Source organism: Ranitomeya imitator, chromosome 4, assembly GCF_032444005.1.
Source record: "Ranitomeya imitator isolate aRanImi1 chromosome 4, aRanImi1.pri, whole genome shotgun sequence".
NCBI classification, from domain to species: Eukaryota; Metazoa; Chordata; class Amphibia; order Anura; family Dendrobatidae; genus Ranitomeya; species Ranitomeya imitator.
Window position 1 is genome coordinate 3,620,888 of NC_091285.1, and position 18,331 is coordinate 3,639,218.

Genomic DNA, 18,331 nt, shown 5'->3' on the forward strand with positions numbered 1-18,331 from the left:
TTCATCATATAGCTCTCAGTCGGATAGCTCAATATCATCCGCGGTCACACGCTCGGGTACGAGCTACAATCGTACGAGGAGACAAAATTTCCACCCCTATAGGAGGTATAAGATACGGGACTTAGAAACCCCCAAGGAGGATAATAAGGTAATAAATCTGAGTAAATATCCTCTATCCCGGGCCGATTGTTCGCTTTTATGTAAGGGGCTGTCCTTTTCACCCACGGCAGGTTTAGACCGGTTTACGGTGATTAAGGATTTACATCTATTTGCCCGGTCTTTACTATTCAAACGGCACTTTTATGATAATAACATTCATGAATTGTTCCCTACAGAAAGCGAACGGTCGGCCCTGAGAATCCTGGAGGAGCTGTCTAGGGAAGAAGAAATAGAGGAAGGAGGTAGGATTCCACCAGCGATTCGCGTGCGATCCAAAAAGTTTCCCCCTCTGGCAAGTTGTAGCGCCATTGAAACTTTTGTGAAAGTGGCGAGTGAGGAATTAGTTAAGATTCCTCATACCATTAAAAACGACAACCTGACTAAACAAGAGAGACGACGGCTCAAAGAGCTTCGAGATCTCCCTGATGTTGTGATTAAGTCGGCGGACAAGGGGGGTAATATAGTGCTATGGCCTAAGACCATGTATGTTAAAGAGGCCATGCGTCAGTTACTGAATCCTATTTGCTATAAAAAACTGACCTATAACCCCTTGTCCGCCTACTGTTCGCAACTCAGGGGGATTCTCGAAAAGGGCGTGGAGGATAGAGTCATCTCTAGGGAACTGTATACAGCACTTGTGGTGGTTGAACCAACAGTGCCAACATTCTACTTACTTCCCAAGATGCATAAAGACATGGCTATACCACCGGGACGCCCTATTGTATCGGGGAATGGTAGTTATCTTGAACGATTAAATAAATGGATCGATTCGATCCTGCAACCGCTGGTGGAAGAGCTCCCCTCTTTTTTGAAAGACACGAACCAACTACTACGTAGGGTGGACGATTTATATCTGGGGGTAGGCACAGTTATGGGGACTATGGATGTGGAGTCTCTTTACACGAGTATCCGCCACTGTGATGGTTTGGCTGCAACTCGTTTCTTTTTATCCACATCCAGTTTGTCCCCTAAATTTGTTGCCTTTTTTCTGGAGGTTTTGAATTTTGCCCTGACTCATAATTTCTTTACTTTCAGGGGGTCCTTTTTCCTGCAGCTCCAGGGAACAGCCATGGGAGCGGCCTTTGCGCCCTCCTATGCTAACCTGTTCCTGGGGCTGTGGGAAAGGGACCTCCTGCAGTCAGAGGGTCTGTCATCTATGGAGCGCGTCCTCTTTTGGACGCGCTACATAGATGACATTCTTATCATCTGGCAGGGGGACAGCGAGTCTTTCTCGGAATTTGTGACCACTTTAAATAAAAACTCCTTTAACATAAGGCTGACAGCGACATGTAATAGATCAAGTATTGAGTTCCTTGATGTGACATTGCAGCGAGATGGTTCTGATACAGTGCAAACTACAATTTATCGTAAGCCATCGGCCACGAATATGCTACTTCATGCGGCCTCCTCTCATCCCGTTCATATGGTGCGTGCTGTCCCCATTGGGCAGTTTTTACGCCTACGCCGCTTATGTTCCACTGACTCCGACTTTGAGTTACAAGCGAGGGACCTCTGGACCCGGTTTAGAGAAAGGGGATATAGCAATCGGGCTATCAAAAGAGCATATTTAAGGGCAAAGCATAGCAAAAGAAATACATTGCTCTATGGTAGCCAGATTGGTGGTAGTGAATCTGAGGTGGTGAGGTTTGTGACCAACTACAACTCGAGGGCAGGCGCCATTAGATATGCACTAGAACGGGCCTGGCCGATCCTCAGAACGGATGCAACGTTGGCAAAGTTTTTGCCTACTCGACCATCCATTACATTTAGGAGGTCAAAGAACATGCGTGACCACTTAGTGCGCAGCCACTTCGTTGAAAATCCTCCTAGGACATTTCTGAATGATCCACGCTACCTACCTAGAGGCGGCTGTCGCACTTGTGGTCAATGTGTGGCATGCCGTAACATTTCCAGAGATGATACGTTTACGGACTCGTCAGGACAAAAGCATTTTAAAATCACTAAGTCTATCACTTGCACTTCTAAGAATGTGATTTATTGTGCGGTTTGCCCTTGCCCCCTAATTTATGTGGGGCTAACAACTCGACAGTTGAAAATTAGGGTGCGAGAACATGTGCTTGGAATTGAAGCAGCGGCCGGTGTGCTTGATTCAAGCACATTAAAAACGATACCTAGGCACTTTAAGTTCCATCACGGCTGCAACAGCACGGGTCTACGGGTCAAAGGGATAGACATGATTGAACCGGGAATAAGGGGGGGTAACATCTCCCAACGTTTGGCACAACTTGAGACACGTTGGATGTGGACCCTTAACACGGTCCACCCCCACGGATTAAATGAAACTATGAGTTTTGCATCTTTTCTGTGATCTCCAGCCTGGCAGGGTTTTGGGTGGTGGTGTTGCCCCGTCTCGTTGCTACTATGTTTGTTTTTAACTTTTTATTCTTTTATTTTAGATACATTAGCATCTTGGTGATGCGGCATGACTCTGTTATGGTGTCCAGTCCTCTAGGCTCTCGGTTCAGACTCTGGTAGCATCAATGAAGACTGTGATCCTATTGAAGTTGTTGCTGCACAGAAGATTGCGCAGTATCTTCTACATGTTAACATTTATGATGTCGTTTAACTCCGTGATGAAGTCATGTTTCCTCGACTCTCGTTGGATGCATATCTACGACGTATGAAGATGCTGATGTGATGGGAATCACTGTATATATATGATTATTTCAGTATCTTCGTTGTTTGGAATATGTGACATTTATGTGGTGGGGTATCTCTTTGGGGATGGTGTTTTGGGATCCTGGTAATACCCTTCTGTATTATGTATTTATAGTGTTTGGTATAGCCGGGACCCCTCTTGTCTGTATATATATATATTCCCGTTTTTCTCCTTGTATTCCCCTTTGTTCTATCTTGGGGTCTTATCTATATGCCCACCGGTAGTTATTTCGTAGATATTTCCACTAACCGCACTTTATTTCTATCAATGTTCCATTGATTGCCCTGGCGCTGCCTGTACGCATGCGCGTCATGTCCCGGCTGCCCTGGGCGGCTTGCGGCGTCTATATGCAGTGGAGGTTGCCATGGTTCTGGCGGCTCTCCTGCATGACGCCGCCGCCGCCCGGCGTCGCCGATGTCATGGCGACGCCTGCGTCACTTCCGGGCCTCGTCCCGGCAATCAAGGATTCACTGTTATTTAAACCCCATTTCCGGAGCTAGCCGACACGCCCCCTGACGAAGGAGCCTCCGCTCCGAAACGCGCGTCGGGTGCACGTGTGGGACCGGACCAGGCTGCCAATCAGTACCCCCCTTGTCACAGGTAATAGCTCCAGCCGCATAGCGGTAACTAGCCCCGGTATTTACCGGGCATCCATATGGAGAGTTCGCACGGTCTTAGGGGAGGGACATAGTTAGGTGCTACAGCCTCTATGTATATCTGGAGTGGTGTGCTTGGCTGCATACGGGTTTATCACCATTGACATTCCTGGTTGCACTGCATAGTGGCATTTATTTGTATTTAGTTATATCATGGTTGTCATCCCGTTAGGCATAGTATATCTGCATGTAGTATTATTCATGGTTATGCATGGGCACAATTTGTATCCTTAAGTAGTGTCCTCTTTGGCAGCCTTAGGTTTCTGGTCCGCATGTTTTCTAGACATAGTGGCGACTTTTTGGGGTTATCGCCACCAGTACTTCACCTGGTTCTGTTTTCTGTCCTAAGCCTATTGAGGCTTTTTTATAATTGTAATTCTGTTTGATAATAAAGATGTGTATGTATTAAATATCTCATTTTGGTCGTTTTTCATGTGGTTTCCACACTCCCTTTCTATGATATGGTATACGACTGGGTTATCTATTTATCCATTATAGGGCAATATCAATATTTATATGGACTTTAGGTCATGTTGCCATTTAATACCTTTATTTCTTCACTATCAAAGAGTATATACCCCGGACAGCCACTATCGAAGAGTATATATCAAGGACCGCCACTATCGATGAGTATATACCCTGGACGACCATTATCGAAGAGTATATACCCCAGATGACCACTATCGTTGAGTATATACCCCGGACCACCGCTATCAAAGAGTATATACCCCGGACAGCCACTGTCAATGAGTATATACCCCAGGCCGCCTCTATCGAAGAGTATATACACCGGACAGCCACTATCAAAGAGTATATATCAAGGACCGCCGCTATTGATGAGTATATACTCCGAACCGCTGCTATCGAAGAGTATATACCCCGGACCACCACTATTGAAGAGTATATATCAAGGACCGCCGCTATCGAAGAGTATATACCCCGGACCGCCACTATCGAAGAGTATATATCAAGGACCACCGCTATCGATGAGTATATACCCCGGACCGCCACTATCGAAGAGTATATATCAAGGACCACCACTATAGATGAGTATATATCCCGGATCGCCACTATCACAGAGTATATACTCCGGACCACCGCTATCAAAGAGTATATATCAAGGACCACCACTATCGATGAGTATATACCCTGGACGACCACTATAGATGAGTATATATCCCGGACCACCACTATCGAAGAGTATATACCCCGGACCACCGCTATCGATGAGTATATACCACGGACTGCCACTATAGATGAGTATATATCCCGGACCACCACTATCGATGAGTATATATCCCGGACCACCACTATCGATGAGTATATATCCCGGACCACCACTATCACAGTATATACTCCAGACCACCGCTATCGATGAGTATATATCCCGGACCACCACTATCGATGAGTATATATCCCGGACCGCCACTATCGATGAGTATATATCCCGGACCACCACTATCACAGTATATACTCCAGACCACCGCTATCGATGAGTATATATCCTGGACCACCACTATCGATGAGTATATATCCCGGACCGCCACTATCGATGAGTATATATCCCGGACCACCGCTATCGATGAGTATATATCCCGGACCACCACTATCGATGAGTATATATCCCGGACCACCACTATCGATGAGTATATATCCTGGACCACCACTATCGATGAGTAAATATCCCGGACCACCACTATCGATGAGTAAATATCCCGGACCGCCACTATCGATGAGTATATATCCCGGATCGCCACTATCACAGTATATACTCCGGACCACCACTATCGATGAGTATATATCCCGGACCGCCACTATCGATGAGTATATATCCCGGACCACCACTATCGATGAGTATATATCCCGGACCACCGCTATCGATGAGTATATACAACGGACTGCCACTATAGATGAGTATATATCCCGGACCGCCACTATCGATGAGTATATATCCCGGACCACCACTATAGATGAGTATATATCCCGGACCACCACTATCGATGAGTATATACCCCGGACCGCCATTATTGATGAGTATATACCCCGGACCACCACTATCGATGAGTATATACCACGGACCACCACTATCGATGAGTATATATCCCGGACCACCACTATCGATGAGTATATATCCCGGACCACCACTATCGATGAGTATATATCCCGGACCACCACTATCGATGAGTATATATCCCGGACCACCATTATTGATGAGTATATACCCCGGACCACCATTATTGATGAGTAAATATCCCGGATCGCCACTATCACAGTATATACCACGGACCACCACTATCGATGAGTATATATCCCGGACCACCACTATCGATGAGTATATATCCCGGACCACCACTATCGATGAGTATATATCCCGGACCACCACTATCGATGAGTATATATCCCGGACCACCACTATCGATGAGTATATATCCCGGACCACCACTATCGATGAGTATATATCCCGGACCACCATTATTGATGAGTAAATATCCCGGATCGCCACTATCACAGTATATACTCCGGACCACCACTATCGATGAGTATATATCCCGGACCACCGCTATCGATGAGTATATATCCCGGACCACCACTATCGATGAGTATATATCCCGGACCACCGCTATCGATGAGTATATATCCCGGACCACCACTATCGATGAGTATATACCCTGGACCGCCATTATTGATGAGTATATACCCCGGACCACCACTATCGATGAGTATATACCACGGACCACCACTATCGATGAGTATATATCCCGGACCACCACTATCGATGAGTATATATCCCGGACCACCAATATCGATGAGTATATACCCCGGACCGCCATTATTGATGAGTATATACCCTGGACCGCCATTATTGATGAGTATATACCCCGGACCACCACTATCGATGAGTATATACCACGGACCACCACTATCGATGAGTATATATCCCGGACCACCACTATCGATGAGTATATATCCCGGACCACCACTATCGATGAGTATATATCCCGGACCACCACTATCGATGAGTATATATCCCGGACCACCATTATTGATGAGTAAATATCCCGGTTCGCCACTATCACAGTATATACTCCGGACCACCACTCACCGGGTGTGTAGCCCCAGGGCTCATAGTATGATGGGAAGACCCCCAGGTGACAGCCTCGTACAAACTCCTCATAGTCGAGTGGAAGAAGGGGGCTGGTGGAGGACAGGAACTCTGGGTGCACGATCACCTGTGAGACATGACAGAAATCACTGCAGTGGACCCTCACGGACCCCCATCATCACACATAGGTCATGTGATCAGGAATATCAGTGTTCCAGGAGCCCCATATGAGGAGAGGATGAAACAAGTTGGGGGTCCGGCTAGATCGAGTCACCGACTTTCACTCTGTCCGTGCGGCTGTTGAAGAGGCCGATGCGTCTGACGGTGTTGAGGATGGGATCCGCGGAGTCGTCCATCATGTTGTGTGTGGTGATTGGCGGCAGAGACTGGCGCTAAACAGGGAGAAAAAGGCAAGTGTGAACGAGCGCCAAAAATACTGCAATATGGAGTGCGAGAAACCGCGAACACGTGCTGCGCTACACTGCTCTGCAGGATATGTATATCACTACTAAACACAGCGCCGCGAAAAAGTCTTCACACCCCGTGAACTTTTCCACATTTTTCACGTTACAGCCACAGAGTTCTATGTATTTTATTGGGATTTTCTGTGGCACAAAGTAACAAGTATCAGTGAAGGAAATGATGCGGGGTGTACTAACTATTGTACAAATACGAATCTGAGCAAAACTACCAAGACAACACTTTGGTTTTTCTCCCATTTTTCGTGAGCTGAACTCAATGATCCAATATGATCACAATGTGTCCAGATCTGTGAGAGTGAGATCTCCTCTGCCGAGATCATCCGTCCACCTCACAGTGCGGCAGATCCAGATGCTGATCACACATGATTATTGCACAGGTGCGGCAGATGCTGATCACACACATGATTATTGCACAGGTGCGGCAGATGCTGATCACACATGATTATTGCACAGGTGTGGCAGATCCAGATGCTGATCACATATGATTATTGCACAGGTGTGGCAGATCCAGATGCTGATCACACATGATTATTGCACAGGTGTGGCAGATCCAGATGCTGATCACACATGATTATTGCACAGGTGTGGCAGATCCAGATGCTGATCAGACATGATTATTACACAGGTGCGGCAGATCCAGATGCTGATCATACACATGATTATTGCACAGGTGCGGCAGATGCTGATCACACACATGATTATTGCACAGGTGCGGCAGATGCTGATCACACATGATTATTGCACAGGTGTGGCAGATCCAGATGCTGATCACATATGATTATTGCACAGGTGTGGCAGATCCAGATGCTGATCACACACATGATTATTGCACAGGTGTGGCAGATCCAGATGCCGATTACACACATGATTATTACACAGGTGTGGCAGATCCAGATGCCGATTACACACATTATTATTGCACAGGTGTGGCAGATCCAGATGCTGATCACACACATGATTATTGCACAGGTGCGGCAGATCCAGATGCCGATTACACATGAATATTGCACAGGTGCAGCAGATCCAGATGCCGATCACACACATGATTATTGGGCAGCACGGTGGCGCAGTGGTTAGCACTACAGCCTTGCAGCGCTGGGGTCCTGGGTTCTAATCCCACCCAGGACAACATCTGCAAAGAGTTTGTATGTTCTCTCCGTGTTTGCGTGGGTTTCCTCCGGGCACTCCGGTTTCCTCCCACATTCCAAAGACATACTGATAGGAATTCTAGATTGTGAGCCCAATCGGGGACAGTGATGATAATGTGTGCAAACTGTAAAGCGCTGCGGAATATGTTAGCGCTATATAAAAATAAAGATTTATTATTATTTATTATTGCACAGGTGAGGCAGATCCAGATGCCGATTACACACGATTATTGCACAGGTGAGGCAGATCCAGATGCTGATCACACACGATTATTGCACAGGTGTGGCAGATCCAGATGCTGATCACACATGATTATTGCCCAGGTGTGGCAGATCCAGATGCCGATCACACATGATTATTACACAGGTGTGGCAGATCCAGATGCTGATCACACATGATTATTGCCCAGGTGTGGCAGATCCAGATGCTGATCACACACATGATTATTACACAGGTGAGGCAGATCCCGATGCCGATCACACACATGATTATTACACAGGTGAGGCAGATCCAGATGCTGATCACACACATGATTATTACACAGGTGCAGCAGATCCAGATGCCGATCACACACATGATTATTGCCCAGGTGTGGCAGATCCAGATGCTGATCACACACATGATTATTACACAGGTGTGGCAGATCCCGATGCCGATTACACACATGATTATTACACAGGTGTGGCAGATCCCGATGCCAATTACACACATAATTATTGCACAGGTGCGGCAGATCCAGATGCCGATCCCACACATGAATATTGCACAGGTGTGGCAGATCCAGATGCCGATTACACACATTATTATTGCACAGGTGTGGCAGATTGAGATGCCGATCACAAACATGAATATTGCACAGGTGTGGCAGATCCAGACGCCGATTGCACACATTATTATCGCACAGGTGTGGCAGATCCAGATGCCGATCACACACATGATTATTGCACAGGTGAGGCAGATCCAGATGCCGATTACACACATGATTATTGCACAGGTGTGGCAGATCCAGATGCTGATCACACACATGATTATTGCACAGGTGTGGCAGATCCAGATGCTGATCACACACACATGATTATTGCACAGGTGCAGCAGATCCAGATGACAATTACACACATGATTATTGCACAGGTGCAGCAGATCCAGATGCTGATTGCACACATGAATATTGCACAGGTGCGGCAAATCCAGATGCCAATCACACACATGATTATTGCACAGGTGAGGCAGATCCAGATGCCAATCACACACATGATTATTGCACAGGTGAGGCAGATCCAGATGCTGATCACACACATGATTATTACACAGGTGCAGCAGACCCAGATACCGATTACACACATGATTATTACACAGGTGCGGCACATCCAGATGCCGATTACACACAATTATTACACAGGTGTGGCAGATCCAGATGCCGATTGCACACATGATTATTACACAGGTGCGGCAGATCCAGATGCCGATCACACACATGATTATTGCACAGGTGCAGCAGATCCAGATGACAATTACACACATGATTATTGCACAGGTGCGGCAGATCCAGATGCCGATTACACACATGAATATTACACAGGTGTGGCAGATCCAGATGCTGATCACACACATGATTATTACACAGGTGTGGCAGATCCAGATGCCGATTACACACATGATTATTACACAGGTGTGGCAGATCCAGATGCTGATCACACACATGATTATTGCACAGGTGTGGCAGATCCAGATGCTGATCACACACATGATTATTATACAGGTGCAGCAGACCCAGATACCGATTACACACAATTATTACACAGGTGTGGCAGATCTAGATGCCGATTACACACATGATTATTGCACAGGTGTGGCAGATCCAGATGCTGATCACACACATGATTATTACGCAGGTGCGGCAGATCCAGATGCTGATTACACACGATTATTGCAGTGGTGTGGACCACACCATTGAAAACGCAGGATATGCCATCCTTCCTTAATACGAAGCCCTTAAGGGGACCATATACAATTATTTTTACACCTTCCTCTCTAAATTCTCACGACTGTCACGGTTCATGGGGAGGATACCTTTATCATCCCCACCACTCACACCAATTTGTCATGAAACAGGGTTGTTTGGTTGGCCCTGGTTCTCTCTGAAGGGGATATACCTATATCCCACTTTCCAGTTCCGGTTTAGAACTTGCAGCTCTCTGGTGCCCCCCTTACCCTCAGGTCAGACTGGGTACTGCACCTAGGATAATTAGTCGCCAGAAAGGCTGCCAACTTCGTACTGGCTAATGGGCACACTGCAGCGAGGGCGATATAATTACTCCAGCTCAAGCGGGAACAATAATTATCAACGCTGCTGTTGCTACAAAGCCTCCCAAACGTACAGGATAAATTCCACTGCCACCAGCTCCAATTTCTTAATTAGCAATGGGTCTGGAGCCCACACAAATTAGCAGCTTAATTCACTTTCAGAGGACGTGACCGTAAGTTAGAGAGCAAGGAGAGACAAAGCTAGAAATTTTATATTTTACTCCAAAAAAGGTAGGCAGTGTTTACAAAAGTATAAAAAGATATTATAAAGAAGACAAATTCAGCACAATTACAAATAAAATGGGATTAAAGTTGAAAAAACACATTTCGTTCTGATCAGTTCATCTCCTGGCTAACCATGTGCTCAGGAGACACATCTAGATGCATATCACACATTTCTAGCAGATAGACCCTGGACAAAAGACACTAGAAGACTGCTGCTTCACTCACTTATTTCCCAGCCTAAAACCAAGGTGACCTCCCTCAGGGGCTGAATCATCCCTTTTCTTAGAGTTGTGACCAACCATTTCTATACATAGCTTGCTGTATGAACCTCGTATACGAACTACACAATGAACAGGATGGGCACCACGTTGGGGAGATTATTTTAAGTGTAAACATGGCATAGTTACATGACCTGCATACAGAGAAACCCGCTCATTGCATTCATTGGGTTTAGCTCCTAGCGATTTCCGTGAGCTATAGATCTCTCGATGGATATCTGGAATATATAATCCTTATATCTCTAGCCCAGATCAGTGCCAATATACCTAGCTTTACCAGAACAAAGAATCCCATGCTTGCTGTACCAGCTTCAGCCAGTATCAGGTGGGAGGGAGGAGTGAGGAGTTTTACACAGAGTCTGATTTTCGAAGCACCAAGCCATAAACATTCCTGAAAGAGGAGGAAATGAGTTTAGAATTACACACACAGGCACAGGAAACTGCAGCTGAGAGCTCTGTGTGTGTCATTGAAGGAATCACAACTTTCCTATATCCTGACACCTCCCCCTTTTGGACTGTGCTACGGAGGCAGAGCCTTGCGGTACTTCTCCATGTGCTCTTTGGCAGGTTCGCCTCGGCAGGACAACCCATCAGCATTGCCTTGCTCTGACTTTATTGAGTTCCCGCCTAACCGGTGCCCCAGGTAGTGGACCTCTCTCATGCCCATTTGGCACTTTCCCGGCTTGATGGTCAGACCAGCTTGGTGAATTCGCTTGAGCACCTCCTGAAGATGCTGCAGGTGTTCATCCCAGGAGGAACTGAAGATGGCAATGTCATCCAAGTACGTCTCATGTCTTCTGCAGCCTCTAACAGGTTTTCCTTCAAGTTTGCCCTGTCTTTAGCTCCAACCCACTTCCCATCACCTGTGACCAGCTTCCCTGCCACTGCTAAAGAAAAGTCTCCCCACAGTATGATGCTGTTGCTACCACCATGCGTGACGGTGGGGATGGTGTTTTCAGGGTGATGTGCAGTGTTAGTTTTCCAAGACACATAGTGCCTTATATTTATCCCCAAATGTTCTCCTTCTGTCTCCTCTGAGAAGAGCCCCTTCCTCCACATACTTGCTGTGTCCCTTACATAAGACTTCTTATGGCTTCCACAATGCCTTTCTACTTGCTTCTCTTCCATGAAGGCCAGAATTGTGGAGCACACGACTAATAGTTGTCCCGTGGACAGATTCTCCCCCTGAGCTGTGGATCTCAGCAGCTCCTCCAGTGACCTTGGGCCGCTTGGCTGCTTCTCTAATTAGTGCTCTCTTTGCTTAGGATCTCAGATCAGCTGGACGGCCATGTCTTGGTAGGTTTGCAGTTGGCCATTCTCCCTCCATGTTTGGATGATGGATTGATGCTCTGTGAGATGTTCAGATCTTAGGCTATTTTCTAAAACCTAACCCTGCTTTCCTGCTCTTGCCCACTTTATCATCAACTGTTTGGTGGGTTCCTTGGTTTCCATGATGCTCTTTGATCCCTGATGTTCTCACACAAACCTTTGAGGCTTTCACAGAACAGCTGTCATTATACTGAGCAGAAATTATACCAAGGGGGACGCAGTGTACTAATGTTGTGACTTCTGGGGGTGATTGGTCACTCAGGATGTTTTTTAGGGGCATCAGACTACAGGGGACTGAATACTAATGCACCTGACAATTGTCAGATGTATATTGTTAAGTATTAAAAAATATTTAATGAAAGATTATATATACCATAAATATTTCATAGACATAACTTTATTGTTAACATATAAAAACATTTATCATGATCTCTTAAATTGTCAAAGAAATGAGTGATTCTCCTTACATTAATTCAATGATTCAAAATATATCTAAAAATGGCTCTGTGGGGAAACGGGGAGGGTTGGCGGGCGCCCCAGTCCGCTAGCTGGAACCACATGCACCAGAGATTATCACACCTAACACCCGCTCTCCCGTTAAACGTGGGCATAACACTACTCAGACAACACAGGGTGAAGGTAAAACAGTGCGGCAATACTTTATTGAACCACAAAACAGGCAGGTAACACGTAGAACAGTCCCAGCAGAGTTCCCAAGAAGGTGCACATTACAGAGTCTCACCCTTCCGCTGTCTCTCGGGATAATGGCAGATGTTATGACAAGTCTTCCAAGGTCGGCTACCTCACCTGTGAAACACACACACAGAGAGGAGGTAACGACAAGTGTAGGAAAATGACAGTCCATAGAGTCCATACAAGGTCCAATGCCAGTTGACACGAGAGTCACCACCTGGCTTATCCGAACATCTCCATGGAGCCAAGCGACCAGCAGGTCCAAAACATGGCTTTCTCCAAATGTATCCACAGTTCAGCGATGGTCAGTGGAGCAGAGCTGTATCAGTCCAACCAGAGCCGAAAACCCCTAGGTTGTTTGGAAGAGAATCATAGATCCGAGTCCCTCATGATGGTGCCATGATGAATTGGCTGCAGTACTGTACCATTGGGTGGTTTGCAGAATGTCCGACTGTGTCACTCTCTGTCCTCGTCTCGCTGTCACTGAGTCTCTTCATATCCAATGTATGTTCCATAGCAAGTATACTTTCAGTCCCACATCACAGATAAGGGAAAACAATGATGATGAGATCAAGTAGCATTGCTTGACCATTCAATCTATTTGAATAGTCTTTCCCTGTCTGCTTTCAAAGTCAACAAACTGGCTCCATAATACAATGCACAATTAGCATATCAGCAAACATCAATAGTCAAAGATAAGCACACACTATGTTATATGAAATATCAGATTACAAGTCACTATTACAGACTTACACAAACAAAAGTCTGTTTTGACCCACCAGAAATCAACACTTTAATCCAAAAGCCAACCTACAGATAAAAAGTAAATTCTTCTTGGTTTGCAAAACATAGTCGTCTGGGTAATTACGATATAATCTGGTTTCTACACATTGCTCCCCCATCTTAATTTGCCAGATGTGATAGGATTCCAATCAACCTTCTCCACTTATGGGAGCAGACCACAACATATTTTTGAGCACAGTCACAAATGTGAGAGGTCTCACCTTTGTGACACAAAACATTCTATCATCCAGTTTCCTCAGAGCTTAAATAAACTCCACACACAATTGAAGAGTAATAACTGGTATCCATTGGGTCCACGCACAGCTTCCTTTGCATTCCGTACCTCCTGGATTAAATTCCATTCAATCCATTGAAGCTGGCACATCTCCAGTAGTTTCCATTTCTTGTTGAGGTCATATATCCACTCTGGACTTCTTCCCACAGCCGAGTTGGTGGGGTTGGACATAGTAGCGTCCAAAACCTGCTGTGCATGCCTCAAAGTCACGAATCACAGGAAGGTTAACTTTATGACCCCTACCGCTCACACCAATATGTCCTGAAGCGGGGATATTTGGTTGCCCCGAATCTTTTCTGAAGGGGATTTATCTATATCCCACTTCCCAGTTCCAGTTAGGATTTTCAGCTCTCTGGCACCACCCTTACCCTCAGGTCAGTCAGGGTACTGCACATAGGATAATTAGTCGCCAAAAAGGCTGCCTGCTATGTACTGGCTAATGGGCACACTGCAGCGAGGGCGATATAACTATTCCCAGTCAGGCGGGAGCAATAATCAACGCCGTCCGTCGCTGCCTGGTTTACCAAACGCCAGGACAAATTTGCTGCCACCAGCTCCGCTTTCTTAATAATGGGTCCAGAGCCAACCCACTTAGTAGCGTAATTCACTTCAGAGGATGTGAAAGTGCGTTATAGAGCAAGGAGAAACTAAGCTACTAATTTTATATATTTTAATCCAAAAAGGAAGGCAGAGTTTACAAAAGTATAGAAAATATATTATAAAAGAAGTATCATATGTACAAACAATTACAAATAAAAAGGGATTAATGGTGAAAATCAACTTACGGTTCTTTCATATCATGGATGACCATGCGGCTCAGGGGAAGGGCATATATCCTACCTAGTGCATGACAGATGTGACTCTCAGCTAGACCCGGGACAAAAAACTCGAGAAGAGGGAGGTCTCACTCACTTACCCTTGTGCCCAGAACCCAGGTACTCCCCCTGTGATGACCTCACTCAGAGGCTGAATACTCCCCTTTCTTAAAATTATGAAAAGCCATCTATACACATTTCTCGCCATATGAACCTCATAGAAGAACGACACAATGATCATGATGCTCACCACGTCATGGGGGTTCATACACACAAGGTAGATATATGACCCACTTAAGCAGTAATGCGTTTCTCGGTCCCTGCTAGGTGCTGCGCTCAGAAAATTCCCCAGCATGTAGCCCTATTGTCACACAACCCAAATACAGGTCCTTCTCAAAAAATTAGCATATAGTGTTAAATTTCATTATTTACCATAATGTAATGATTACAATTAAACTTTCATATATTATAGATTCATTATCCACCAACTGAAATTTGTCAGGTCTTTTATTGTTTTAATACTGATGATTTTGGCATACAACTCCTGATAACCCAAAAAACCTGTCTCAATAAATTAGCATATCAAGAAAAGGTTCTCTAAACGACCTATTACCCTAATCTTCTGAATCAACTAATTAACTCTAAACACATGCAAAAGATACCTGAGGCTTTTATAAACTCCCTGCCTGGTTCATTACTCAAAACCCCCATCATGGGTAAGACTAGCGACCTGACAGATGTCAAGAAGGCCATCATTGACACCCTCAAGCAAGAGGGTAAGACCCAGAAAGAAATTTCTCAACAAATAGGCTGTTCCCAGAGTGCTGTATCAAGGCACCTCAATGGTAAGTCTGTTGGAAGGAAACAATGTGGCAGAAAACGCTGTACAACGAGAAGAGGAGACCGGACCCTGAGGAAGATTGTGGAGAAGGACCGATTCCAGACCTTGGGGAACCTGAGGAAGCAGTGGACTGAGTCTGGTGTGGAAACATCCAGAGCCACCGTGCACAGGCGTGTGCAGGAAATGGGCTACAGGTGCCGCATTCCCCAGGTAAAGCCACTTTTGAACCATAAACAGCGGCAGAGGCGCCTGACCTGGGCTACAGAGAAGCAGCACTGGACTGTTGCTAAGTGGTCCCAAGTACTTTTTTCTGATGAAAGCAAATTTTGCATGTCATTCGGAAATCAAGGTGCCAGAGTCTGGAGGAAGACTGGGGAGAAGGAAATGCCAAAATGCCTGAAGTCCAGTGTCAAGTACCCACAGTCAGTGATGGTGTGGGGTGCCATGTCAGCTGCTGGTGTTGGTCCACTGTGTTTCATCAAGGGCAGGGTCAATGCAGCTAGCTATCAGGAGATTTTGGAGCACTTCATGCTTCCATCGGCTGAAATGCTTTATGGAGATGAAGATTTCATTTTTCAGCACGACCTGGCACCTGCTCACAGAGCCAAAACCACTGGTAAATGGTTTACTGACCATGGTATTACTGTGCTCAATTGGCCGGCCAACTCTCCTGACCTGAACCCCATAGAGAATCTGTGGGATATTGTGAAGAGAAAGTTGAGAGACGCAAGACCCAACACTCTGGATGAGCTTAAGGCCGCTATTGAAGCATCCTGGGCCTCCATAACATCTCAGCAGTGTCACAGGCTGATTGCCTCCATGCCACGCCGCATTGAAGCAGTCATTTCTGCCAAAGGATTCCCGACCAAGTATTGAGGGCATAACTGAACATTATTATTTGATGGTTTTTTTGTTTGTTATTAAAAAACACTTTTATTTGATTGGATGGGTGAAATATGCTAATTTATTGAGACAGGTTTTTTGGGTTATCAGGAGTTGTATGCCAAAATCATCAGTATTAAAACAATAAAAGACCTGACACATTTCAGTTGGTGGATAATGAATCTATAATATATGAAAGTTTAATTGTAATCATTACATTATGGGAAATAATGAAATTTAACACTATATGCTAATTTTTTGAGAAGGACCTGTATATAACTTTCATATCTCTGTCACCTGAGGTAAAATTATTCCTTACTATTAAGTTTCTACCTGAACAAAAGAGCACAAGGTACTATGGCTGCCTTTCCCAGCTGAAAGCCATAAACTACTCAGTGGGGGCTGCTGCACATTGGTACAGAGTGTGTAGTGAGAAGAGTTTCCTATGCAGCTGAAGAGGGGAGTCGGAGAGCCCACAGCAGGTCGAATTTGCAGCGTGTGTCTGGAATTATGGAACCTCCTAGAAAATTACTCAGAACATGGCATTTTTTACATTATCGTGACACTCATCAATGGTCTGCTGGTCTGTCTGTATGCCTCCCTGTTTGTGGAGCCCTGGACAGAGTGTGAGTACACCAGCCCCCTGCAGCTACCCCAGTTCGGCCGGGCTGAGTAGTATCCAACTGCTGCCACCAAGTGTGGAGAAATGGGGGGGTTGGCGGGCACCCCAGTCCGCTAGTCGGAAACGCATGGACCAGAGATCGTCCCACCTAATGCCCGCTCTCCCATTAACGTGGGTATAACGCTATTCAGACAACGCAGAGTAAGGGTAAAACAATGCGGCAATACTTTATTGAACAACAAAACAGGCAGATAACATAGAACAGTCCCAGCAAAATTTCCCAAGATGGTGAAAATTACAGAATCTCACCCTTCTGCTGACTTGCCGGGATAATGGCAGATGTTACGTCAGAGCTCCCAGGGTCAGCTACCCCACCTGTGGCATGCAGAGAGAGGAGGTAACAACAAGCATAGGGAGATGACAGTCCATAGAGTCCATACAAGGTCCAAGGCCAGTTGACACGAGAATCACCCCCTGGCTTATCCAAACATCTCCATGGAGACAGGCGACCAGCGGGTCCCAATCCTGGATTTCTCCAAACATATCCATAGTTCAGTGATGGTCAGTGGAGCAGATCTGTATCCTTCCAACCGGAGCCAAAAACCCCTAGGTTGTTTCCTGTAGCATGAAAGATACGTGTCCCTCGTGATGGTGCCGTGATGAATTGGCTGCAGTCCTTTCTCTCGTCCATTAAGTGTTTTGCAGAATGCCGCTGTGTCACTCTGTGTCCTTGTCTCGCTGTCTGAGTACCCTTATACCCGAGTCATGTACCCTAGCAAGTGCCCTTTCAGTCCCGCATCACAGATAAGGGAAAATAATAGTGATGACAGAGATCAAGTAGCATTGCTTGACCAATCTATTTGCACAGTTTTTCCCTCTGCTTTTGAAGTCAACAAACTGGCTCCATAATACAATGCACAATTAGCATATCAGCAAACATCAATAGTCAAAGATAAGTGCACACTATGTTATATGAAATATCAGCTTACAAGTCACTATTAAAGACTTACACAAACAAAAGTCTGTTTTCTTGAC

The 18,331-nt window shown here is 45.7% G+C and overlaps 1 protein-coding gene across 2 annotated transcripts in view; it reads right to left on the bottom strand.

The window, feature by feature from the left end:
• The window catches only part of GYS2 (glycogen synthase 2), a 123,757-nt gene that overhangs the window by 66,579 nt on the left and 38,847 nt on the right, over window positions 1–18,331 (bottom strand). For both annotated transcript variants that reach the window (XM_069762777.1, XM_069762778.1), the window contains exons 11-12: window positions 6,877–6,990; window positions 6,599–6,725 (exon numbers count right to left, since the gene is read on the bottom strand). In XM_069762777.1, the coding sequence (XP_069618878.1) occupies window positions 6,599–6,725; window positions 6,877–6,990 (241 nt within the window). The remainder of the gene's footprint in view (window positions 1–6,598; window positions 6,726–6,876; window positions 6,991–18,331) is intronic.